The 27,862-nt window shown below is 41.3% G+C and overlaps 2 protein-coding genes across 5 annotated transcripts in view; both read left to right on the top strand.

The window, feature by feature from the left end:
* Positions 1-12,791, top strand: part of MAP3K5 (mitogen-activated protein kinase kinase kinase 5) — a 214,427-nt gene extending 201,636 nt beyond the window's left edge. The window contains exons 26-30 of the mRNA XM_060167802.1: positions 3,873-4,116; positions 8,450-8,562; positions 9,560-9,672; positions 11,217-11,293; positions 12,005-12,791. Coding sequence (XP_060023785.1) covers positions 3,873-4,116; positions 8,450-8,562; positions 9,560-9,672; positions 11,217-11,293; positions 12,005-12,065 — 608 coding nt within the window. The 3' untranslated portion in view covers positions 12,066-12,791. The remainder of the gene's footprint in view (positions 1-3,872; positions 4,117-8,449; positions 8,563-9,559; positions 9,673-11,216; positions 11,294-12,004) is intronic.
* A 5,678-nt stretch (positions 12,792-18,469) lies between these two features.
* MAP7 (microtubule associated protein 7) overlaps positions 18,470-27,862 on the top strand; it is a 164,008-nt gene continuing 154,615 nt past the window's right edge. For all 4 annotated transcript variants that reach the window (XM_060168010.1, XM_060168012.1, XM_060168011.1 and 1 more), the window contains exon 1: positions 18,470-18,696. In XM_060168010.1, coding sequence (XP_060023993.1) covers positions 18,630-18,696 — 67 coding nt within the window. In that variant the 5' untranslated portion in view covers positions 18,470-18,629. The remainder of the gene's footprint in view (positions 18,697-27,862) is intronic.

Below are 27,862 nucleotides of genomic sequence, written 5' to 3' on the forward strand. Positions count from 1 at the left end.
GATTATATTCAGCAGGACAATAAAACTTTTAAATTGTTTTTAAAATTTCAGTTTAGAGACCATGAGAAAAAATTTAGAAAATTTAAAAGGCCTACTCTTGCTCTAATTTAATATAGAATTGAACTCTCTTAAATTATTTTTAAAGTAAGATTTTTTTCACTGTTTTGTTCCCTTATAAATGCAAATAATCCTAGTAGGATAACTTCCATTCTGCCAACATTTTTTGAGAGACTAATATGTCTTAGCCCCTATACCAGGTGCCAGGCTTACAAAACTCAAACACCTGATTTTGAGTCACACCTACTATAGATGATCTAGGAAATAGAATTTTGGAAGGAGAAAGGAGATAATGCAAAAAAAAAAAAAAAAAAAAGCAGTGTAGAGGTGGAGCTTGGTTAACCTTAAGAGAGAAAGGGTGAGGATGTGGAGAAATTAGAACCTTTGTGCGCTATTGGTGAGGCTGTAAAATGCTGCAGCCACTATGGAAAACAGTATAGTGGCTCCTCAAGAAATTGAAAATAGAGCTACCATGAGCTTCCCTGGTGGTGCAGTGGTTGAGAGTCCGCCTGCCGATGCAGGGGACGCGGGTTCGTGCCCCGGTCCGGGAGGATCCCACATGCCGCGGAGCGGCTGGGCCCGTGAGCCATGGCCGCTGAGCCTGCGCGTCCAGAGCCTGTGCTCCACAACGGGAGAGGCCACAGCAGTGAGAGGCCCGCGTACTGCAAAAGAAAAAAGAAAAAAAAAATAGAACTACCATATGTTCCAGCAGTTCCTCTTCTGGGTATATATTCAGAAGAATTGAAAGCAGGATCTCAAAGAGATATTTGCACACCCAAGTCCATAGCAGCATTATTCACAATAGCCAAGAGGTAGAAGCAACACAAGTGTCCAATGATAGATGAATGGATAAACAAAATGTGGTATATTCATACAATGGAATGTTATTCAGCCTTGAAAAGGAAGGAGATTCTGACACATGTTACAACACGGATAAACCTTAAAGACGTATGCTAAGCGAAATAAGCCAGTAACAAAAAGGCAAATGCTGCGTGATTCCACTTTCACGAGGTGTCAGTAACTGTCAAATTCATAGACACAGAAAGTAGAATGGTGGTTGCCGAGGACAGGAGGGAGGGGAGAATGCAGAATTGTTGAATGAGTATCGAGTTTCAGTTTTGCAAGATGACGAAGTTCTGGAGATTAGTTGAAAAATAATGTGAACATACTTAACACTACTAAACTGTACCCTTAGAAATGGTTAAAATGGTACATTTTATGTCATGCATTGTTCCACCATGATAAAAAAAAAATTGAAAATAAACACAGATTGGTAAAGGAAGTCAGGGCTACATAAACCTGGCCCTAAAAAGGGCACTCTGGTTTTGTTATGAGCAAAAGATGAGTTCTTGTTTAGATCGTTGAATTTGAAGTGCTTCCTGCACAGGAATATTTAGAGGTATTGGATGTAACAGAATCAGGCTAGATTGTCATCCACACACCACATGTACTTACTCTCATAGATTTTAATGAGCTCATCCATGGAGAGTAAGTAGAAACATAAAACTGAAGAATGGAATTCAGGTTCCAGCTTTTAAGGGGCAGGTAGTAGACAAAAAGGCTCTGACGAAGAGAAGCAGCAGCAAAGATTTAAAGGAAAAGACCATACACAGGTCAGTAAGGCAAAGACAGAAAAGTTACCTGGAGGATTTGGCGATGGGTAGGCCCTTTGGTTGCCATACGGCTATATTGGAGTGGTGGGAGGGGTCTGGCATCCCTCCCACTTAAGAGCCCTCCCCCAGCACAGGGGCTCTTAACCTGTGGTTCACAGACGCTTGGAACAGGCTGCAGGGAGTCAGTGAGCCCTCAGGAAATCCAGGGAAAATGCTGTATGAATGTGCTTCTCTTCTGGGGAGAATCTCCATTGGCTTTCATCAGATTCTCGGTGGGTTCTGCGATCTAATGAAAGTTCCAGGTGCCCCACAATGAGACATCACCTCAGACCTGTCGGAATGGCTGTCATTAAAAAGAACACAAATATAAAAGAAAAAAATAATTTAAAAAAAAAAAAGGGCTTCCCTGGTGGCGCAGTGGTTGAGAATCTGCCTGCCAATGCAGGGGACACGGGTTCGAGCCCTGGTCTGGGAAGATCCCACATGCCACAGAGCAACTAGGCCTGTGAGCCACAACTACTGAGCCTGCACATCTGGAGCTTGTGCTCTGCAACAAGAGAGGCCATGACAGTGAGAGGTCCGTGCACCGCGATGAAGAGCGGCCCCCGCTCGCCGCAACTAGAGAAAGCCCACGCACAGAAACGAAGACCCAACACAGCCAAAAATAAATAAATTTTTAAAAATTTAAAAAAGAACACAAATAACAAATGTTGGCGAGGAGGTGGAGAAAAGGGAACCCTCCTACACTGTTGGTGGGAATGTAAATGGGTGCAGCCAATGTGGAGAACAGTATGGAGGTTTCTCAAAAAACTAAAAACAGACCTACCATATGACCCAGTAATTCCACTCCTGGGGATATATCCAAAAGAAACAAAAGCAGTAATTTGAAAAGATACACGTATCCCAATGTTCATAGCAGCGTTATTTACAACTGCCAAGGTGTCAACAGATGAATGGCTAAAGAAGATGTGTGTGTGTGTGTGTGTGTGTGTGTGTGTGTGCGCGCGTGTGTGTGTAATACTACTCAGCCATACAAAAGAATGAAAATTTGCCCTTTGCAGCAACATGGATGGACTTGGAGGGCATTATGCTAAGTGAAATAAGTCAGACAGAGAAAGACAAATACAAACTTTCCACAAATATTATTATCACTTATATGTGGAATCTAAAAAAGACAACAAACTAGTGAATAAAACAAAAAAGAAGCAGACTCACTGATACAGAGAACAAACAAGTGTTTACCAGTGGGGAGAGGGAAGGGGGGAGGGGCAATGCGAGGGTAGAGGGAAAATAAGGGTTATTATGGGATTATATAAAATCATGTGTGTGAAACTTTTGAAAGTTGTAAAAGACTATAGAATTTAAAGAATCTTTCATTCAAAAAAAAAAAAGTTCCATGTGTCATAGCATATGGAACCAAGACCCAGTATTTCTGCTACCCTGATTTCACTTAAATTATGAATGTAATTCCTTTTGGGGGGCCATTTTGAGACCCTAATCACAATTTAATAGTTTTTCCCATGGGAAGGTATCACCCCAGTTCTGAAGTGACATGCAGATGAACTCGTGTCATGCAGTGTTTTTAAGCTGGAGACTTGTAACTTTTACACTTTAGATTTCAATGGTTAGTCAACAGGTTAGGGTAGGACACACACCAAAAATTAACCCAATAGTCAAAAGTAGGTAGTCTTCTAGAATGAATATAAGCATTGTGTGGCATTTTCAGTACACAGCCCCCCCTTACATTTTGAATGTTACAAGCAAAAAGCATTCTGTGTTCTTGCTTTTGTTTATACAATCTCTCTATATCTCAATTTCCTCATTTCTAAGTGAGTTAATAGTTGCCAGATATTATATAATTGAAAATATGAATTTTAATTGTGTAAACAAATTTTTATATTCTTAACAGGTTTTTATATAATTGCTTTCTGATTTTAACATATTTCCCACGTAGCTTATGCGCAGTGTGGAAGTTTCTCTTCTGTTTGAGTTAGATCATTCTGAGTTTATACATCTTGTGAATTTTGCAAATTCACTGGAAAAACAAATCTGAAGTAATGTGCAGAAATCCATCATCACTTTTGGAAAAGCAGTTGGGAATACATCTCTTACTGATAGCAGGGGAGATGACATTCATGTCTTAAGAAATTAAGGCAATCATTCTTATTTCATTAACAGTGTTGTTGATCATATGCTTAACAGAACTGAGGCCACATTTTAGCCTTGCATCTGAGAGTGATACCGCCGATCAAGAAGACTTGGATGCAGAAGATGACCATGAAGAACAGCCTTCAAATCAAACTGTCCGAAGACCTCATGTGGTCCTTGAAGATGCTGTGGCCACCTCAGGGGTGAGCACACTCAGTTCTACTGTATCCCACGACTCCCAGAGTGCTCACCGATCGCTGAATGTACAGCTTGGAAGGATGAAAATAGAAACAAACAGGTAAGTCCTATTCTGACATGGGTGGGTTCTTTTTTCTTACTTTTATATAAGTGCCTGTGTTTGGGGTCTACTTTAAAGATTGGTCTGCAGAATATACAAAATATTATTCCTTTATCCCATTCATATAAACTTGATTTAATGCTTTATTCATTAAAATGAGAGATTTATTAGTCTCTTCAGTCAAATACGTTTTCTGCTTCTACCAGTTCAGTCCTTCAGCAGCTCTTCTTTGATCACTGCTTTATCTCCAAGTGCACTGAGATTTTCAGAATAACTTAGTTGTAACCTCATAGACTCTCTGGGATGCAGACTCAGAGCAGCGTGTACCATCCAACAGATAGCTGAGAGACAGGCAGAGAGTTTGTGTTCTTGAGAGCCTGTGATTTGGAATATCAGGTTCTTTCAGGAGAGGAAGAGCTCTGTTCTGGAGGAGATAAAATTAATGGTTCAAAAGCTTTTCATTTTAAAACTTTGAAAGGATGATCTGTTGACCACATTTGTGATTCTGCTTTATTTTTAATATGCTGTGTCATATCTGGAGTTTAATTTTTCTTTGAGAATTTGATAACACAGAACCCACATGATCAGGTTATTAAATGAACAGTAAATATTTCCTGTCCTTCACAGATGTTGGCACAGTTCAAGGTCTGAATCTTTATGATTTATAGCTTCCTGTGCTGGTTACAGTTGACATGTGGGCAACTGACTTTATGACTTTGGGTTTTGACAGGGAAAACTATTTTTTTTGGAGTGAATCAATAAATGTGGTTCAAATATTTAGCAACCTTAGTTGAAAATCCAAGTTGTTCACTGGGGAGATAAAACCATTTTATTTTTAGTCATAAGTTCAGGTTTTTGATAAGCTTGAATACCAAGCTTGTATGAGTAATACAAACCTCATCCTATATTTAGAAACATGAATTTTAGTTGCATGAGTAAGTGAATCCATACATATCTTCTATGATTTACATACACAAATCTTTCTGAATAAAGGGAAAGTGGCTTTCTGACTTCCTTATCCCAGTCTTGTTCTCTGAAACCCAGCTCTTTACTTCGCATCTCTGTTGCTTAGTGGAAAAGAACAGGAGCCTCTTCTAAGACTTCATCGAAATCTTCCTGCTCTTCTCAAGTAACAGTCCCATTAGGATGCTCCATCCATTATAGTAGCCGTCGACTTCAGTCACTTCTCTTCAGTTTACTGTCTGTCGCTCAGTCCTGGAGTTGTTTTTTCATACCCTTCTCTGATCCTCGGAGGAGGAAGGTGCACTCATAACTGTTTGGGTCCAGCCACCCAACCCTGCCCTGCCCATGCCGTCCAGACAGTAGAGCTACTTTATTTACCAGTGAGCTGGTGCATTTGCTCCTCTGGCCCCTGAACCTTCCGTCTACGTATCCTGGCTTATGTCACTAGAACATGTCTCTCCTGATGCAGTCTTTTCCTTCTCTCCTCAGTCCATTTGCGTTACCCTGACTTACATCCCGTCCCCGCCATCTGTCCACAATGCTCGATCCATCTGTAGTCCCTGAGGGCTGCCTTTCTCCGGCTGCTTTCTTCAAGTCTTCACATCTCTTTTCTGAGGGTCTTAAGCTAGCTGAGGGCCTGCTTCCCACGTCTGCCCGCAAGACTGACCACATTTCTTTACTACATTAGTATGTTGTTAACAGTTCTTACAAGGGCCCACTCATTTGTTTTTTCTCTGTGTATTTACACATGTATCTGTGAAATCTATATGGTTGTTGGCCTCCTTTTTTCTTTTTCTAGTAGGATCTCCCACAGCTCCATCACCCCCAGAAAAGTGAGACCAGGTACAACATTCACTTCACTTAGGATTTAAAGAAAGGGCAGCTGCTTCTGTCCAAGTGCTGATCAGGGGCTGGTCATGTCTATATTGGTCCTTGTAGCTTTCAGTGGAATATTCCTTGCTATACATATATAGATGTACGTATATTGCAAAATAAATTGAGGAAATGTTAGTGTGATTTTAGGAAAGCTTGTAAACCCTCGGGCTAGAAATCTTAAGCTTATATTTAGGATAATCACTGATAAAGATACATCACATTTATCCAGCTCTTGATGATTGGATCATCGATAATACTAAATGGCAGAAAATAACAAAATAGCTTTAGAATGTATGCTTTACTTAAAGTATATGCTTACAGAAAACGTTCTGACAATAATTTGCTTCACACAAGGAGTCGGGACAGTACTGCAGAGGTAGTTAAAATCGAACTCATTTCCCTTTCCTGCAATTCTGGAATTACTCGTCAACCCAGCTCCCCACCCACACCCATCTGAGTTAAAAAATTGATCTCATGGCTGATCCTTGGCAAACGTCTCTGGAACAGAGAGGCAGTCATTTGCCTTGGTTTCAAAGGATTTCCCTACTAACTGAAGACAAAGTAAAAATAAAACTGATGGACTGGATGGATATGCCTTTAAAATAAATAATTTTGAGAGCTGGATTTGAGACAAATAAGGTGGCCTGTCAATGCTTTGCTTCCAATGTTACGTTCTGGCTTTTAAGATAAAAAGGAAATATACAGTCTAGGTAAACATGGGTTAAATTCTAGAAAATTTCACTTGTGTTCTTTGAGAAAAACAATAAGAATATGCTGTCACTATTCCATACACGTAAATTAGCAAGAAAGACAAAAATATATACCAGACCAAAAAGTTGCCAACTTAAAAAAATTCATAATGAGCTTGCTATCCGTTTCTTTGAATATCATTCGTATTAGAGTAGATAAAAGTCTCCCTTAATCCTCTGCTTCCCTCTTGCTTTCAGTTCCTACTGCTTAATCCACCTAATTGTGCACTGTTTACTCTGCAGTTGTGCAATTGTCTTTAAACACGCTGTCTTCCTGGAACCACTTTCTGTCTGCCTCTCATTGTGTTTTCCTTTTGTCTCACCTCTGCTACCTACTCTACTGTGACCCTTTCTCGTACCTAATGGCCTCACGTGTCTCTGTTGTGTGGAAAAGGGGTGGAGCCTGGGGGTCAGGGAAAAAAACCCTATTAAGCCCTGGATGGCCTCTTTTCCGGGGCCTGAGGTGGCAGCAGGGAACAAAACAGCCCTTCTTAAAGGCCAGGCACTGTGCTTGGCACTTTACCTATACTGTCTCATTTAGTGCTCACAGCAATCCTTTCAGGAAGTTCTACTTTTCCTTTTGACAAATGAGAAACCTGAAGCCCAGAGGCGTTAAGTCATTTGTCAAGGTTAACACAGGAAGTGGGTGGCTGAACCAGGATACAAGGCCCAGGGCTGCCTTCTGTCGGGCTGGGCTGTCTTCAGACCATGTCAGCTGAAGCAGAAACAAACTTTTGGAATGGAATCTGGCCCTGAGTTAAATCTGTCACTACTCAGAAAGTAAAATAAATACAGCTTGCTAAGAGCTATAGGGCATGCAACAATGTACCTTGATGATCTTATAAATAATTATGTATCTTAAATTGTTATAATTCTGAATCCAAGTTAATTGAAGATGGTTTTCTAAAAAAATCAGAACATCTCTCTTCACAACCTGGAATGTTTTCCCAGAAAACTGTGTTGAGAATGGTGAGTGGGTTACCACTTGGCTCTCAGTTGTATAGTGAACCTTTCATGCGTAAGAACTATGTGTAATAATATTTCTCCTTGTTTCTTTGGAGAATGCATCAGATGCCAGCTGGGAACTGAATGTACCAGGAACACAGCTATCCTTTCACCCACTTCACTGCTCCCCTTAGAAGGAGAGAAATAACAGTAACAACCACAACAACCCAAGCAACCACCATTAACATTGATTGAGAATTTACTATATGCCAGGTACTATAGGTGACCTCACCTATAGTTACTTCTCAAATTTTCATAGTTTAAAAAAAGTGACTACCTTTCTGCTTTGCATTGCCTATTGTATTACCCATATTGACACACTGTTTTTGATGAGGGGCCATACATGTAAAATATAGGTCTGTTAATATCATATATAAACTTTTTTGCCATTTATGGTCATAAAAAGAAACAGAACAACATCTCTGAAGATTTTGGCAGACAACTGGGGGTGGAAGTTTTAAATTCTTGTCTGGAAACACGCCTTCTAGAGCTTCGCTGCTCAACCTGGGGGTCTGGGGACCAGCAACATGAGTATCCGCTGGGAGCTCATTAGAAATGCAGAAGCTCAGAGGTCCCTCCCACTAACGCTCCCCAGCCCCAGGCTACTGGATCAGAATCTGCATTTTAATAGAATCCCAGGGGTGCCTGTGTTCATTACAGCTTGAGGAGCCCTTGCCTAGATCACTCTATGGCTGCCCTAGCTTTATTATCCTGTCAACCAATATAATTTCCTTCCGCAGATTACTGGAAGAATTGGTTCAGAAAGAGAAAGAATTACAAGCACTTCTTCATCAAGCTATTGAAGAAAAAGACCAAGAAATTAAGCACCTGAAGCTTAAGTCCCAACCAATAGGTGAATAGCAGAACATTTTAAAGTAATACTGTTCAATCAGGCGGCCACAAAAAGCTAGGAAGCCAACAGGTGGCTTTATGTCATGGCTTAATCAGCATCTGTCACTTGTACCACAACTACAAGCAGAAGTTGCCTTAAAAAAAGTCCAATTCTTAATTGTAGCAAGCTATCATTTCTTATAAGTGCAGTAAAAATAAGATGATTCAGAATCACCGTTTCCCGAGATTATGTATTATTGAAGTAAGTAGGGCTCTCCATTTTTCTGTCCTTATTTCTTTTTAAGATTTCACGATGAAATTACTAGAATAAAATAATATTTTTGTCATTTTGCATTTGTATTCTGTGTTTTCTAGTGTGCCCACCCCCCTTATAACTTGACAAGGCTTAAACAGGATCAAGATACAGTAATAAAAAGTCATAAGTTGGATACACCTTAAACTAATACAATGTTATATGTCAATTTTATCTCAATTTTTTAAAGAAGTCAGATGGAACTTTGACGAAATCTATTCTGTGAGAAATTGGGTATGAAAGATAATCTTTAGACAATCTTATTTAGCCTGTTTAGAGGAAAATAAAGTTCATATTTTTTTTGTTCAGATATATGGTCCTTCCATATTATTGCAAATAGTGGAAAAAGAGATTATTATAATTATATGGCGCTCTGCTAATCATGCTCATCTTTGTTGCATGAAAAACACACAGTACAATTTTGGTGTACCATTTTATTCTATGAAGCTATAAAATTGATATGAAACTATAAGGTGGGAGTATCATTAATTATTGTCACTGACTCTCCATTTACTAGTATAGTAAGCAGTGTTAAAGAGTTTTATTTATATTATCATGTAGACTACCAATCTCAATGGTTTCTATTAATTATACTCTGATAGAGAAAAATCTTTAAAGTATCAATAAATGTTGACCAGGAGGGTCTCAGATGACCTCTGTTAGCTGAAGCTAAGAACGTCCTTCCCTCCTCCCAATGCTGTTCTAGATATTCCTGGGTTGCCTGCGTGTCACCTGAATTCTCCTGGCGCAAATACTGAAGATTCCGAACTTACTGAATGGCTGAGAGAAAATGGAGCCGATGAAGACACTATAAGTCGGGTAAAGAAAACATTCTTTGGGACAAGCATTCTTTCACTTTGTTTCATAATGTTGAGTGCCTACTATGTGGTAGGCACAGGGGGTACACTGGTGAGAAATGCAGACCCAACCCTGCCCTCACAGACCAGGGTAGGCAGATGATCATCAAATAATCCCATAGGTACAAGTGTAATTATGTCCTGGTCAATTCTGTGAAGGAAAGGTTATCAAGTGTTACGAGACAGAGGGAGGGAGAAGCTGGGGAAGGTTTTTGGAGATGACCAGTGAGCTGAAGTCTAAAGGAATATGTAGGAATACACTATCTGTGTGGATGTTCTGGGGTGGGGGGGCAGATGAGAAGGGAAAACTATTTGGGGGTAGAGGTGCAGAATGTGCAGGGCAGGTGAAAGCTCTGTGGTCCAGAACTCCTAAGGATTTTTATGTTTTTGAGTTGAAAATAAAGAGTAGGAAAAAAAAAAAAGAGTAGGAAAAATCAAGACAGAACTGAAAGAAAAAAGTTCTTCTGTTTCTGATTCTTTCTCTTGTGTGTTAGCTTTTTAATTCTCTTGTGACATTCTTAGACTCCACTGGCAGCAGCTGTTTACTGCTACTTAATAAACTAGACTAGTTAGTGAACTTATGGCAGAAACAGACACTTTCTATATAAACTATATTATGTCTATAAGAACCTAATTCATCTCTGCTCCCTATGGGGAGCTTTTGTAGTCAGCATGAACAGCATTTCTTTATGTTTTAAGATTACATAATATGTATACACATATATACATAGTAAGAGGTTATATTTTTATTGTTTTATAGAAAGAGCCTCAGTACAATATCACATTGATTTCAGTTTTATATTTAAATTTTTTAAACAACTAAGAATAGAGATGTATTTCTCTTGACTTGATAATTTATTGGACCACTAAATAAAATGTAGGGTCTCCTTAGAAATCTGCATAACAAATTAAATAAATTTAAAGGATTCTCTTACCTATGGGAAGTAATGTATCCAATCAAGTTCATCAAAATATTTTTACCTCTAACTTAGGTTCAAGTCAAAATTAAGGAGTAGTAATTGATGATCCACTAAATCACTGCCCTTCTTAAAAGATTTAGAATTAAAAGCTTCACTTAAATTCAGGACTCTGATTTTGTAGTAAGTATTGGAAAGTACCTTTTATCAGAAATTAAGTGGAAGCAACACTTTTTATCCACTGGAGAAAAATAAAGCTACAAAGCAGTAAACCCTGAATAAAAAACATTATCTTATAAGCAGCAGGTGTAATTACAAGCAAGTCTTATCTATTCATCACAAGACCAATCAGAAATTCTGTGTTGCTTGTAATCCTTTTTGCTCCTGAAAGGCATATGGATGTATTTCTTTGTAATTATTTTGTAATAGGGGGACCTTTTTTCTAATAATTCCAAAAGATTACGTCTTTCGTGGATTTCCTTTTAGATTTTTTTTTCATTCTTGCCAATGTTTACGTTATGGCTGGTTTGCTACTTATTGAAAGTACATAAAACATCTTACTTTTGTGCATATTTTACTTTCTCCACAGTTTTTGGCCGAGGATTATTCACTAGCAGATGTTCTCTACTACGTTACACGGGACGATTTAAAATGCCTGAGACTAAGGTACCACTTTTCTTTCTGTTCAGTCTCATCGTGATGGAAAGAGCACTGGGCTGAGATCAAGAAGCCTGGGTCCCTTCCGTCCTGGGTCGCTACCTAGCTCTAACTAGCTCTACAGTCCTGGGTGAAGCTCTCCAGTTCTCAGCTGCTCTGAGAAACCTGAGTTAGTTGTAGCAGGCTATTATTGGGAGCTCTAATAAGCAATGTGTCTATATCAGTAAATGCAGAGTGAGCTGGAAGACTTTTCTTGATAACACATCAGATGAAGAGCATACAGATATTCTAAAGCTGCCTTAAACAAGTGCTCTAATTTGGTTCGTGATTGCATCATGCTTAATAGAAATAGCAGGATGAGGTACTGATTTGCCATCCAAATACCTACTATAATCTGATAGTTTCTTATAATAATTTGTTTTTTCCATCAGGCCAAGCACATACATAATGATTACTCTGACCCACCTCTAGAAAGACACATTTCAAAAGTGCAGAAAGTCTAAAATGACACTTTGGGCCCTGGTAGTCTGTGGGAGTGGAAAGGAAAGGCATGGAGGGATGAGGAGAAAATATATACAAAAAGAATACATAATGAGTGATAAGACTTTGGGATCTTCATGTTCTGATCAGAGCCACTGAAGACTAGGAAGTCACTTTCATATTTCAAGGGCATTGTTTCAAATGAAGTGATCTCTTCACCATGTTCTTGTCTTTAAACAGGGGAGGGATGCTGTGTACACTGTGGAAAGCCATCACTGACTTTCGAGACAAACAGACTTGACTGTCGCTCAATTTGTTTCCAACTTTCCTTGGAGATTCTAAAAACGAATACAGACCTGATCTTCTAGGCGAGGGAGAATCGAAGGGAGAGGAGAAAGAAGCTGCACTTTAAATCCAGTATTTGTTTACTCGTGTTAAAAAAAACAGAACAGACAAAATACACTGAAATTTCCTAACTGCTTCTATTTCTATGATTCATAAGGACTCTTTGTAAGGACTCTCAAAATAATCCTAAACACTGCGATGTTTGGGATTATTTTAGTCTGAACATTTTTATGGAAATATTGTTAATTCAGCGGCTATAGCACTTCAGCCAAATGTTTATTTCACACGAAACAGATAGAACATTTCATGTGATTGTGCATCACTGGAACAAAACCAAAATGTGACCATAACTTTTTAGGCTTATGTGTGTTTGTAATATGCCCTAATAATTTGAGTAGAAATGCGTGATTTTGATTATTGTATAAAGTTTATGGGTTTTTTTTTAAGTGTGCAGAATCTGAGAGCAATGGTTTTTACTTACCTGTATTAATTGTAACATTGACTATATTTTGTAACTTAAGTTTCCGGTCTAGAGTACATTTGTTTGAGTCATTTATGTACTACTGAACTGTACCAGTTGCACCTGCCTGAATCCTAGTAACGTTAGCTTGTTCTAAAGCTACTCCTTGTGTCATATTTACTCTAAAAAGTAAAAAGACTCTAGACATACTGTTTTGATAAATTCTAAAGAATTCGTATTTTGTTTTGGCAATCTAGATAATTACTGTGTCAAAATTCTAACCATTTCTTCATCTCTAATGTTAAATAGAATCTGTCTTCCCTTCAAGTAGTCAAAGAACAACTGACGTCCAAGTTATTCCTCAGGGCTACAGAGTGGTAAAAGAGAGAACGTGGAAAAACAGAATAAAAGAAAGTCAGTGTCTTTTTCTCGAGGCCCCAAGTTACCATGGATGACTATTGTGTACCTCAAAGGGGCTGCAAATAGCATCCCAGTGGAGAACACTGCATTTTCTATTCCCTTAATTTTAGTTCTCATATTTGAGGGAAGTATTTTTATTTTAAGCTGGATACATATTATATTTTATAAGCCTGCCCATGTGAATAGGATGAAGTCTGAAGCTCCTAGGTGGATGAATGACATAAACAAATTTCTTAAATACAGAGGAACCTGTTTATTATGCAAGGTAGAAATATCAGAGCTGTATCATGATTTGCTCCATACAGAACAGTCTTTGATAAAACAGGAGGCATCTTTACTTCTATGTAAAAATCAACATACTATATATATATATATATATATTTTTTTTTAATATTCATTTATTTATTTGGTTGCATTAGGTTGTAGTTGTGGCAGGTGGGCTCCTTAGTTGCGGCTCCAGGGCTCCTTTAGTTGTGGCTTGCCAGCTCCTTAGTTGTGGCTCACAGTCTCCTTAGTTGTGGCATGCGAACTCTAAGTTGTGGGATGCGTGTGGGATCTAGTTCCCTGATCAGGGATCGAACCCAGGCCCCCCGCATTGGGAGCACAGAGTCTTACCTGCTGTGCCACCAGGGAAGTCCCATCAGCATACAATATAATTTTTGTATATTGCATTAGAGTATGTGAAAAGTTCTCACCAATATGTCCTCACTTGATACTTGCAACAACATAGGTGCATCTTTTTCTTACATCCCAATCCTGAGGACAGATAGTTGCCTCCTGTGTCCTGTGGGGAAATCTCAAAGAGGTGAGGTATAAATTAAATGATGTATCATTTCACTCATATTGAAACACAGGGTAACTTCTTTATTAAGCCACAGTTCGTATCCCCACTTGTAATGGTAAAGTGCTTTTTTTAGACCGTATATAGGATCATGCTACCCATCTTCAGCCGACTCTTTAATGATATAACCTCCCCTTGGGATCTTCCTCTTACCCTATATCTATGGGCAAATATTCCACTCTCCCTACATGGTTCATAATACATTCCCAGACTACCATCACTAGGTTTTTTTAATTCTTGTTTTTGTTTTTCTTTTCCAGAATGCTGGGTCTTAGTCACAAAAGAAGGCAATTCCATTATGGCCCCATCTTCATGAAAGGTTTGCATTAAAAGGCCTTTGGCATCCACCTAGGCCAGTGAGTCTCAACCCAGCTTCACACTGTCGTGACCTGGATGCTTTAAAAACTACATCGATGCTGCCACCTCAGAGAAACCGTTGTTATTGGCTTGGGGTAGGGCCCAGAGGTCTTTTTACAAAGCTCTACAGATAACTTCAAACTATCAAGCCCCACCTCCTAATTCCAAGTGCCACCTGGAGAGATACAGGGACAGCCCCTTTCCATTGAGGTGGCCGTCAGATGGTTACTAGTCATTGTTCATTTAGCGCAGCAAGAATCTAAGTACGCAGGCCTGGAGCAAAACGACCACTTACTGGTGACCTTGGGCAAACTAATTAACCTCTCCAAGTCTCAGTTTCCTCATTTGAAACGGGGGAAATAACATGGGATTGTGGTAAGATTTAAATAAAATAATGCAGGTGAGGTGCATAGTGCAGTGCTTAGCAGACAGTGAACACTGCGATGCCGCCTGCTAGTGTTACCTCATTATTCATTCCAAAGTACTTAGTAAATACGTACTGGGTACTGCATCCTGCGCCTGAAGAAGACACAGTTCTTGGCCCTGAAGCTCACTGTCAGACGTGGAATCAAGACAATAAAAGAACAGTACATGTAGTAAGTGCTATAGTTACATCTAACTGCCAGAGGGGGTCAAGAAAGGCTTTACCGAGAAGTGAAGGTCCAGAGCTGAACCCAGAAAGATGGTTTGTAACAAAACAGTTATGCATGGGTGCTGGCGGCAGTCTCATGAGAGAAACAAAACTGGAATTTGCTGGGAAAAGTAGATCCAATGTTTCTTTTTAACCACATTTTGACCTCTCTCTCTCCCAATTCTGTCATTGCATATTTTGTTTCATTCATTCCCAAGCCGTCACATGAAACAGTGTGACAGTGCGGAATCACTGCGAACCCACTGGAATGCTTACTCTGTGTGAGGCGCTGTAGCAGCAGGAGAGAGATACGTGAAGCCCATCAAATTCAGAATGCAGGTAAGGCACGTGTGTCATCAAGGACATCTGCAGTCTGTCAACAAATCAAATAACTGATGGCTCCAGACTTTACGGACACCTATAGAGAAAGAGAAGACAAAGTCCCTGCCACCACGTAATTCGTATCAGGTTGAAGAGACAGGTTTGCAGTAACAAATCACATCTAGTCTGTATTAAAGACTAGACAAGTGGCAAGCTCAGAAGGCCCTGGACAGGTTCAGAGGACAGGCTTGCTGGGAGCCTGGGCAGGTGGAACAGGCTTCACTGAGGAGGCCTTGGAAGGAAGGAATTATTAAATTAGTCAGGACTGGAGAAGTCGCTCTGGGCAAAGAGCTCCAAGAACAAAGGCAGAAAGAGATTTTCAAGGTGTTCTAGAGAAAGTGAACAACTTTTATATTGCATTAAAGCACACAAAAATTTTAACTCATTCAAATTCTTACTTGGCTGGAAATATAAATTATAGAGATGAGAAGTGGAAAATGGGATAGGAGAGAGCTCAGGATATGATTGGGGGGTGGTCAGGGAGGGAAGTGAAGTTAGTATTTAATTACATAGAAACGGGGACTCAGTTTTTTTTGAGCAAGGGAGTGGGTGTGTGTAAAGTAGCTGTGTATTAGAAGATTAACCTGGTGAAGTTGTGTTGGGTAAATTGGGGGAACGGAAATTGAACAGAGCAGTTCAGAGACTGTTTCAGATGTGAATGAGGGTCTAGTAGGAGTTAGAGCAATAGGAATTGAGAAGGTGGAATCAGAACAATGAATTGACAAGATTTGGAAACACGGATTTGGGCAGTGTTGACAATGAAAGCGAAAGGATAGATGTTAAGCCTATGTGAGTGAGAGAAGGATTCAAAAATAGGCAAGTTTGGGGCGGTGCTGGTCTGGGACATGTTGAATTAATGGCAGGGCATCGTGCTAGCATGTGCGGAGACCATTGAGAATGTATTGGTGGAAGTCAGGACTGAGGTCAAGAGTATTGATTCTGGATTTAGGAGTCACTTGGATGGAGATAACAGTAAATGAGGACTGTGAGAAACAGAGTAGAGCAGAAAGGTTATGGCCTAAGATTTGGGGAAGAGGGAAGTTTGGGGACAAGTCGAGAAGGAGGAGGAGTTTAAGTCCCCAAAAGGACAAAAGAACTGGTCACAGAGGAATGCGAAAAAAACCAGGCCAGTGGTGTAAGTCACGAGGAAGACGATCAGGGTCGAGTGCTGCAGAAAGTCTAAGGGAATGACGGATTAAAAAAGAATAACAGGCTATTTGATTTTGTGACCTAGAAAGTTTTTATAGACAGGTAAGAAAGACCACAGCTGGTTAAACAAAGATGATAAGCTGATGATGGTACTGGCATCCACACATGTATACCCTTTGGTGAACAAAATGTATGACAAGAGATTGGGAGGGTGGAAGTCAAAGGAAGAAATGTTCTGAATCAAAGACTCCTAAATGTATTTGTTGGGGGCAGAGCGCCTTGAATGGAGGCACTTGAGGAGTAGGGAGGAGGGAGGGATGAGGTTTCAAAGGAGGCAGGAGCGGAGGAGGTGGCATCAGGAAGTTCAGCTCTTCCCCAGGAAAGGGGATCATGATGATTCCGTGAGATTCCGAGATGGATGTGAGAGCTCAGGACAGATGGCTTCCATGTTCTAAGTAAAGGACAACAGAAAGCACAACGTGGTGGTGTGTGACATTTAACAGACGTCATCCATTCCTGCATTCACTCAACAGTCCACCCTGTTACAGACACCGCGTGAGGTTTGGAATGCAAAGTCTGTACAGGGCCCAAGTGAAGAATTTTGGTGCGTTTCTTATTGCATTTATTTTTGTGTAACTTGTGACAAACTGAAACATAAGTTATCAAAAGAATGAGAGAAGGGATAAGCACACACAAAAAACAAACACGCATACAAATAAAAACACCAATTAGTCTTCGTATTTTGGGGGGTGGGGAGTCAAAGAAAGAACTCATTGGTTTACTTCAGTAAATGGTATAGCAGAAAACAAACACCTCCTTTTGAAAACAAATCACCTCCTTTTCCCAAGGTTCTTCCAGAGAATTCAACTCTCAAAATTCAGCTTAGGGGGTCTTTCTGATGTTCACAGGAAAAGTGTCTTAAACTCTGGTGACAATGTCGTAAAATATATCTTTGCTTGGGCCCAGGCTGAGGTCTAAAACTACTTCCACCCACCTGGTGTTTTATTTTTATCGGTTAGAAGTGTGATAAGAGTTATTTGAAAGTGATTTAGGAAGCTCATATTGCTAAATGATCAGTTTGCCTTGTCCACTGTAGAAATGGCACTAAGGGAAAATCCATGACTACAAACCACAGCACAAGTGTCCCTTAAGCAAAACCTCTACCTAGTCAGCCAGTGACCCAGTAAACCAAACGAAACTAGTCCACTGCTGGGCTCAGAGTGGCAGGATGTGCATGCAAGGATGGTAAGAATTGTCACCCTAGCGAGAAATCCAACACCGTTCTCAGGCACGCTTGGGTGTCCACTAGATTCTGCTGAAGTCCTTGAAAGGGTTGAAAACTGTTGGGAGCTTGCCGTTTGTGTTCAGCCGACCGAGTCTGTGGGAGTACCTCTCTGCGTAACGAGGCAGAACTGAGCGCTCCTCAGTTTTGTTCCTTTATGTTTCCATTTATACAGGCTACTTTTCTTTTCTCAGCATTTTGTTGCTTAACGTTTATTTGCTTATTAGAGCAGAAATTGGTTTCTCCGCAGCTAATAATGTTTCTTTAAAAAAAGAAACTTTTTTTCCTGGTCTTCCGGAGCAAGACAGGAGTCACAGGGTAGTTGCTAACCGGAAATCAAGAATAAGAAAAGCCACATCACTGGGCACAAGTTTCATTAAGCTGTATGCCCTGGGGTTCATCAGATATAGAAGCCTGGTGAAAAGACAGGTCATCAACAATGGCGTCCTAAAGCGCAGAATGGAGACCGGACCGCAGTGTGGAATCCAGCTCGTGTACTTCGGCTTTCCACGTGTCATCATACTCTTTGGCGGCTGTCAGCACGAACGCCAGTCCTGGCGAAAGTAACATTGACCTGGCTGCTTCAGAGCTCAGAGACGAATAGAGCGTCCGCACGCTCTCGCCTCACTTTGACTGATCCTCAGACCGTCCCAGTTCATAGCGCCACCAAGCGTCGCCGACCCGCCTCCAGACCTCGAGGTGCGGGCAGCCGGGGCCTGAAGCTCGAGGCCCAGGTGCCTGGCTCCGCCCGCTCTCTGGTTGCGGAAACCCAGCCGCGTGGGTCGGAGTGGCTGCCACGCCGCACCTGCCCACGAGGGGGCGCGCCCGCGCGCCGGGCCCAGGCCGCCTCGGGCTCGCGAGCGCTCGCTCCTTCCTTCCTCCGCCCTTCCCTGACGGCGTTCACCTGTCTGGGCCGGGGGCCCGGCTGGGGGGTTGGCCGGCGGGAGCCAAGCCGAGGAAGAGGGCGGAGCGGCTCTCCCGGAGCGTCATCGGAGCACCATGGCGGACCTGAGAGCTGGTGGCGACGGCCACACGGGCGGCGATGGCGCTGCGCAGAGCGAAACAGGTGACTGAGCTGCGGGGGCAGGTGGTGGTCCGGCGGGCTCGGGCCTGGAAGAGCGAGCCGGCCTGGGGCGGGAAGGGGGTGGGGGGAGGGACTCGCGCGGGGCGCCGGCGCTCCCCTCCCCCGCCCGGCTGCGGCCCGGAAAGGCCAGCTCGGCGGGCCGCGTACCCCGGCTCGGAGCCCGCTTGCCCTCCGCCTCCGCGCGTCGGCTGCTCGGCCCCGGCGCCCAAGTTCGCCGGCGCCCGGCTGCAGTGCCGGCCGCCCCTCTTGCGCTCCAGCTCGACTTACCCCAAACAGGTGGAAGCGCGGGCGGGAGGAGGAAGTGGAGAGACGCTGGCCGCTCCTCTCCCACCTGCCGGGCTGGGTCTGATTCAATTGAATGGGAAAATCGTATCCCCCAAACCAAACCGTCAGCCGGAATAATCCTCGGCCAGGTACGGCTAGCAGGATTACCATTTTCTGCGCAAACTCTCCGGCCTTAACCGGCGCACCGGGTGCCGGGGTAGCCCGGCGCGATGGTCGCGCGTGAGCAGCGCCCACCCGCTGCCCTGGGGTCCGCAGTTAACGACCGGCTCACGAGAGTTCTGAGATCTGGGGTCGCGAGGCAGGGGCTGGTTGCAGGGTGATGGGGGCCTGCAGATGCTGGGGAGGGCTCAGAGATTCGTTGACTTGAAACAAGGGTCCTCGGCGTTCATGTTTGTAGTCCGTGCACCAACCCAAGGCAGGAACGTTGGCTCGGCTCATCAGGGCGCTGTGTCGAGGAACCCCCTCTTCCCAACTTCCACGCCAGAGGCAGGGGCAGGAGCTCACAACTCCAAGAGCATTAAGTCCTCCCCTCCCCCATTTTACTATATGCAGCCGATTTTCCCCCTAGCGATAGTTTTTTCTTGCAGATCCACTCCTGTCTCCTACTCCCCTCTTCTATTCTTGGCCAGTAAACTGTTTCTGGTACCTTCCTACACTTGGGATGGGGGCGGTGAGGCAGTTTCTTATTTTAAAAAGACATTCAAATTGCAGGCTCCCTGTGTTGTGTTTTCTGCTTACACATAACTGGAAACAATTGTTACCTAAATGTAAGACTTCCCCCACCCTCAAAAAAGAGGTATATGCTTATTTTGATGTGAAAGGTCCAAGAAAGCTATGAGTATTTGCAAATGGTGTATCTGTTCTGCTAGGTAGAGTTTGGGCGCCTAAAGACTAAAGACTTAATCCCTCCAGCGAAAATACCTGAGGTTAAGACAAGGAATCTTGAACTTGTTTACTTTGAAGTCACGCTATTTCCTGTAGGGTGGTTTATCTTGTCTTAAAATGTTTGAAAGGTTGGCAGGTCATTATTTTCGTTTGGGGTGGGAACGGGTGGCTTAGAGGACGTGCCTTTGTAATTGCTTTAGGGAACTTGAGAAGCCGGGTGCTTAGGGTTACGGTCCCCCAAGAGAGGGCAGCAGGAGGGCAGCATCCTCATTGAGAATATAAATGGTTTGGTGCCTAATCCCCACAAAGAAAAAAAAAAAAACCTGCTTCTGTACATAGTAGTTTTTGCTCAAATAAATAAATAAACACTTCCTAGAATCTGCACGGGAACAAGTTGTTCAGATGTAAGTGAACTACAAACTAGCTTATTCAGTGCCCAAGCATGTTAACTAAGGAACTGGTCATGCTTCTAACAATTAACCTACAAATCAACCCTGTGGCTGTCAGTGAAATATTTTCTTTATGAAGAGAACAATTTAATTGGCTGCCGTCTCCTTCATAGAAAACAATTCTTCCACATCTCTACCTAGAAACTCCAGTTTCCAAGGGACAAATTTTATAAATGGTCTTTCGAATAATTGTACTTTATAGTTTAACTAAAACTTATTTCCGGCTCACATCTTTTTCCTATTTTTCTAACCCTGGATTACTATTAAGGTTTTTCGTGCTCAGAGCACCTGTGTGAGCAGGTGTCAAAGAAAGAAGAAAGGTGAAAAATATATATATATTTAAGTCTAGGTAGCGATATTTTGAGTGTACAAGTGAGGACTGCTTGAATTTTAACAACTTACAAAGTTTTCCATATATTTAAGACATGTGACCTATACCTGAGTATCAGACTTCAATGTAGTACTTCATTCTTATGGACATATTGCACATTATAACATTCAAATGCTGCAAGTCATTATTTTTTTTAACAATTACAGGATTGTATTGAGGTGGGTTTTTTGGGGGTGGGGTGCGGATTTCTGTCTTTTATTACCATCAACAGGTGAAAATTGCCACCTCAAATGGCAACATTTGTTGAGGGATTCATTTTATTCCCTTTTTAGAACTGGTTGTTAGGTGGTAGGACCCATTCTTAAATGTCTCTCTTAGGTTTTCTGTCCATGTGTAAAGACTGTGGTCTAATTTTAGGGCAATTTAGTTTAGAATCTCAGGTGATTATAAAAATAACACCTGTAGGGCTTCCCTGGTGGCGCAGTGGTTGAGAGTCCGCCTGCCAATGCAGGGGACACGGGTTCATGCCCCGGTCCGGGAAGATCCCACATGCCACGGAGTGGCTAGGCCTGTGAGCCATGGCCGCTGAGCCTGCGCGTCCGGAGCCTGTGCTCCACAACGGGAGAGGCCACAACAGTGAGAGGCCCGCGTACCACAAAAAAATAAAAAGAATAACACCTGTAATGTGTTCATAATCATATACATATGTATGTATGTGTATCAAGGATGGGTTGAAAATTGGCAGTATACGACCTATAAAATGAGACATTTGTTAAGAATATTGAAAGGTAGCATATAAAAATCATATTTATTTCAACATTTAAAAGCTATTTCTGTCAGTATATATTTTCTACTCAAAGGTAGTCAAGTCACATTCTTTACGGTGATTTTTTAAATTTTTCTTGAGAATGAACAGTTCTTTCCACATATATTTCAATAACAAAAGGTAGGCAAGAACTGAGAAGAATAATTGACTTGGAAACAAGTTTTCGATTTCACCACTAGAGGATGTCAAGTCCTTTTTTAATTATTATTTTGAGTAACAGATTGAAATTCACAAAATTGCCTCTGCCCAGGCTTTGTGTACTTAATCTTATGCTAGTGCCCAGAGCTGTGAAAGTGTGCAGAGGTAATTTCTCAATTTAATAACTTCCTTTTAAAAAGCCTACTGAATTAAGACCAAAGTTAAAGCTGCTTTTGACTAACTCATAAGAGCACACTTTCATGCACAGGGAATAAGTTAATACCTATAATCTGTGAATTCTGTTGCTATTCCTTTGGGGAAAATGACATAGAACCTGGAACTGGGCTTTTTCTCTCTTTAGCAGGCAGTGCAGTGGAACAACATGGGCCTTTTTTGTGATCTGGATCATGACCCTTCACTGCATTTTTCCAAATTAAAAAGTGATATTTAAGGTATTAGATTTCAGGGTCTACAAATATCTGCAAATAAAAATTGTTAGATGGGGTTCAGACTACAATTTGTTATTAAACTCATTGTTTTGAAAGTCACGTCCTAAAGCTATTAATGCTTCATTCCAAGTGAATAGATAACTTTTTTCCTGTTATATTTTGGCTGGCTCTTACCTTTGCATCTTGCGAAGTAGGAGGAAAGTATTATTAGACGAGGCATTTGTGCTCAGGAGAGTGCATTTATTGGATATCATTAGTTAGGCATGTGTATGAAACACTAATTCGTATTGGCATGTTCTCTAAAAAAAAAAAAATAACATCTTTGCCTCCTGGTGCATGACAGAAAATCATTTGAAATGGGTTATTTTTTAAAACTCGGGTCTCATTATATTGTTATAAGAATTGAAAATATTGAGGCTTAGCATAATTTGACCAAGAAATATGTATCTTCTATAAAGCTTTATGGTGGCTGAAAGGTTGATGAAGACATGGTCCGTGGATTTCAAAAGGAAAACATCACTCACAAACAAATAATTGCAGGCTATGAGGAGTTAAGTGAAGAAAGAATTACTTCCAGCTGTGGTCTTTCATCATGGAAAACATACTGGGCATAGTAATTTAAATTTTTTAAATGGGTAAATGACATATAAAGTTGAATGGAGGAAAGAAAGAAATATAAAGGTGCAGATGTGGAAAAGAGCAAAGTTTTGGTCATGTTGAGCTGTGTGAGGCTCATCATGAAAGAGTCTAGAAGGTGGATTAGGAATGAAGGCACATTGAGGCCAAATTGTGGAGTGATCAAGCTTAAGAGGTTAGTACATGATTCTGCAGGCAGTGAGGAAATGTTGATGATTCCTAAGGATAACATATCTTTAATAAAGTGCGATAAATTAGGCAATTCTCTACCCATGGATCTTGAAAGCTTGATTGCCAAGTCTAGCAGAAGAGCTCAGCTGTGCCTTTTAGGAATGCATGGTCCCTTCATCTAGGAAAGTCATTCCCTTGATTGATTTTTGCTGCTTTAGGAAGGGTATCACGGGGCGGGGGAAGGGGCGAGTGTATGAGGAACATAAGGCATAACCAGGCAGATTAGCCAAATCTCTGGTGATAGCGAGGTGATCGGTATTCTACCCATGTGATCCTCATTTTGAAGTAGCAGTGTAGACTAGAGGAGGGATTTAAGCAGGACACATTCAGCTACATACGGACTGGCTTTGAAGTTCCTGCAGAAGTCTTCTGGGCAGGCGTTGGGCCAGCACTGTGGCATGGCAGTGGAAATGGGAAGAGAATGATTAACTCAAGATTCTACAGAGGCATGTGTCAAAGGATGCAGGTAAAAAGTTGACATATAATATTATACACCAGGTTTAAGTTTGGCTCATTGGTTTCAGGGTGGCGTGAAGATAGTCATGAGGAGGACCTGGTTTTGGTAGGAGAACTAGAAAAATCTCTGCTTTAAACATGGAGATTTGAGATGCAAGGGGGACGTGTAAGTAGAAATGTCTAATGGGCACATGGAAGGATGGGAATAAGGAGAAAAACAGGTTGGGACTCTGGGATTCATTCCATAAGGGGAACGTGATTGAAGCCATGAGGGTGAGGAGAGTTTTGAAAGAAAAATGGAAAGGGGATGAGACAACACTTCAAGCACAGGAGGAGGAAGAACCAGCAAAGAAGGTGGAAAAGCCAGAAAGTCAGGAAAAGCGTAATTGAGCAATGCCCTACCTGCCAAGGGAGAGGGACGAGGAGGTTGAGGATTCAGAGAGTGAAGAGGAAAAAAAAAAACCATTGGCGTGGTTACCGAGTAGTCACTGATCACCCCCAGAAGAGGCATTTCAGGGCATGTAGCAGATTATGTGATTAATAGACTAGCAGTTGGAAGGTAAAGGTAGCCAATTTAAAAGACCCTACATAAAGTTCACTGGTGAAAGGAAAAAATGTCAAATCCTTGAAATTTTTCTTTTTAAAATTTATTTATTATTTATTGGCTGTGCTGGGTCTTCGTTGCTGCACGCGGGCTTTCTCGAGTTGCGGTGAGCGGGAGCTATTCTTCGTTGCGATGCACAGCCTTCTCATTGCAGTGGCTTCTCTTGTTCCGGAGCACGGGCTCGAGGCACGTGGGCTTCAGTAGTTGTGGCATGTGGGCTCTGTAGTTGTGGCTCGAGGGCTTAGTTGCTCCGCGGCATGTGGGATCTTCCCGGACCAGGGCTCAAACCCATGTCCCCTGCATTGGCAGGTGGATTCTTAACCACTGTGCCACCAGGAAAGTCCCCCTTTGAAATTTTTCTAATTAAAACTTTTGCATACAGTTTACTGCTTTGGGGGGGTGTACAATTCATTGTTTTGTCGAATGTATAGATCTTTACCACCGCTATGATAAAGATCCGGAAGAGTTCTCTTGCCCCAGAGAATTCCCTCATGCCACCCCTCTGCAGTCATGTCCTCCTATCCTTAATGCCTGGCAACCACTGATCTGTTCACCATCCTAGTTCTGCCTCTTCCAGAGTGTCATAAAAGTGGAATCATACACATAGACTTATTTAAATTTAATTTTTTTTATACAGCAGGTTCTTATTAGTTATCTATTTTATACATATTAGTGTATACATGTCAATCCCAATCTCCCAGTTCATACCCACCCCCCAGCTTTCCCCACCTTGGTGTCCATGTTTGTTCTCTACATCTGTGCCTCTGTTTCTGCCTTGCAAACTGGTTCATCTGTACCATTTTTCTAGATTCCATGTATATGTGTTAGCATACGGTACCCGCTTTTCTCTTTCTGACTTTCACTCTGTATGACAGACTCTAGGTCCATCCACGTCTCTACAGATGACCCAATTTCATTCCTTTTGGCTGAGTAATGTTCCATTGTATATATGTACCACATCTTCTCGCATAGACTTTTGAGGCTGAATTTTTTTCACTTAGCATGTAATGCATTTGAGATTCAGACGCGTTTTGTGTATCAGTATTTATTGGTGGCAGTTTGCCAGTTGTAAGGAAGTCCCACAGATTAATCCATCCACCCATTGAGAAACATTGGGTTATTTCCAGGCTTTGGTGATATAAGTAATGCTGCTGTAAACATTTATGTACAGGTTTTTCTTATTTATCTAAGGGCAATACCTGGGAGTGGAATTGCTGACTCATATGTAAGTGTATGTTTATAAGAAACTGATGAACTGTTCTCTGGAATGGCTGTGCAGTCTTGCATTCCTACAAGCAACGTATGTGAGTCTTACTTGCTCTGCATCCTTGCCAACACTTGATGTTGTTATGTTTAGTTTTGCTTTTTAGCCATTTCACCAAGTTCTTTTAGTAAAGCAATGTAATCACCTCAAAGTAAAATAGTGCCCTTAGGGACGCTAAATGATGCTCACTTAAACTAGGAAAACTTGTGGAGGTAGAGTTGCTCCCAGAGCCCGGGTATAATGTGGAGTTTTTATTTGGCTCTAATGTCATGGGCTTCTTTATTCTTTTTTATCCCCATAGTATTTATTTCTTGTGGAGTCTGCATTCTGAAGTTGATTATGAACAGAAGTGCTGTCATCCACCACATCCCATGCCAATCCAAATTCTCTTCTCCTCTTTAATGTCTGTCTTCTAATCCCTTGAGATACGGCTTTCCAGAATTTGGAAATAACTTTTTTGGTGTTTTTTGCAATTAGGAAGCTGGAAATATTGATGGTATAATTTGTTTTATTGTCTGGATTACTCTTTGTTGGCAGAATTTATGTTGTCAAACCCGGTACTTAGTATCTGTTCTCAGTTACTGAAGTGTGTTTGCAGAGCTTTGTAAAAAGTCTTGATAATGTCTTTGGACATTTAATCACTGAGCATGGTCTAAGGTTCTATATGCTAAATGTGTATGATGTTCAGGCTTACTTTTTTCTGGAAAATCCATTTTTAAAAAATTTTTATTGAAGTATAGTTGATTTACAATGTTGTGTTAATTTCAGCTGTACAGCACACTCAGTATACACATATATACATTCTTTTTTATGTTCTTTTCCATTATGGTTTATCCCAATGATATTGAATATAGTTCCCAGTGCTATACAGTAGGACCTTGTTTATCCATTCTATATGTAATAGTTTGCATCTACTAACCCCAAACCCGCAGTCCATCCCTCCCCAACCCCACCCCTTGGCAACCACAAGTCTCTTCTCTTTGTGAGTCTGTTTCTGTTTTGTAGATAGGTTCATTTGTGGTATATTATAGATTTCACATATAAGTGATATCATATGGTATTTGTCTTTCTCTTTCTGACTTACTTCACTTAGTATGATAATCTCTAGTTGCATCCATGTTGCTGCAAATGGCATTATTTCGTTCTTTTTTATGGCTGAGTAGTATTCCATTGTGTGTGTGTGTGTGTGTGTGTGTGTGTGTGTGTAGATATATATATATAATATGTAGATAGATAATCACATCTTCTTTATCCATAGAAAATCAAGTTTTAAAGTTTGTCTAGCTCTTCAGTGGGTCAGTGCTTTCTTCCTCTTCGTTAACTCTTTTAAAAAAATTTTTTTAAACCATATCACATTTTATTTTATTTATTTTTGGCTGTGCCATGCAGCACATGGGATCTTGGTTCCCCGACCGGGGATCGAACCTGCTTACCCTGCGCTGGAAGCTCGGATCCTTAACCACTGGACTGCCAGCGAAGTCCCCTCTTCATTAACTCTTGAAAATGCTCTGACTTATAGTTCACAAATTTAAATGGCATCAGATGGTTTTTCTCTGTTTGTTTACTGTTCTCCTTAGTATCTTTATTTGAGAAATAGCCAGTTGAGAAAATCTATAAGATTTTCTTTTAATAAGTGCCACTTTGAATTTTGATTTGAAGAGTAATATATTTTTGACAAGAATTCACTGCACTCAGCAGTTCCTCATCCTTGAAAGCTCCTACAGAAGCAGTTGTGAGAGAGAATTGTGAGAAAATGCTGACAATGGACACACCTGACCGGATAGTGCAGATGAATGTAGGGATGCAAAACTAAGCAGAAAGGAAGCCGAGTGAAATGCATTTGGTATATGTGAACTGGGCTTTGCAAGCATTGTTAGTAAAACTGTGTATATTTAAGTATAGAGTATTGAGGTTTGGGATATGTTAAAATTTCTTTTGTGCCTTTTTTAATGCTATTAAAGCCTCCTTTTTGGAGTTGGCTTTCTGGTAAACAGAAGCATTACTACTTACTATGGCATAACCTTCCACGTATAAAACTTGTATCCCTGACACCGTTTAAAGTAGAAAAGAAGCTATATTCTAGGAAGAGTTTAAATTCCAAGGTGAAGTTCTGGAAGGAAACCCCCCTTCTTTTAGTGTTCCCACAACCCAACACAAGGCCTGTTTTGGTGGCAGTAATGTGCATAATTGACTACAGTAAATATACCGGGCTGCTTTTCAAGATTTTAATCCAGGCCTGTGTTTCCCAGAAGCTCCTGACCAGACTCTTTAGTGTGGCAGAGACACCAAACAGGGCCTGGTTGCCTGCTTCCTGCATTCCTCCCGGATTGGTTTCTGTTCACGGTAGATGCTCTAAATTAGTGCACCCCACAGTCCTGGTGGGTTCAGTTTAATATAGCTCTCTCCTTGGCCATACGGTTATGTTGTTGAACCGATTATTGAGGTCGTGTGCTGGAACATCACTGGTTCAGATCATTGCTTCTCAATCTTGGCAGTGAGTGAAAAATCACCTGGGGGCCTTTTAGATCTCTGGATGCCCGCGCCGCACCCTAGGCAATTATCTGAGGATCGCTAGGGGTGGGAGCCAGGTGGCA

Source organism: Lagenorhynchus albirostris, chromosome 12, assembly GCF_949774975.1.
Source record: "Lagenorhynchus albirostris chromosome 12, mLagAlb1.1, whole genome shotgun sequence".
Lineage (NCBI taxonomy): Eukaryota > Metazoa > Chordata > Mammalia > Artiodactyla > Delphinidae > Lagenorhynchus > Lagenorhynchus albirostris.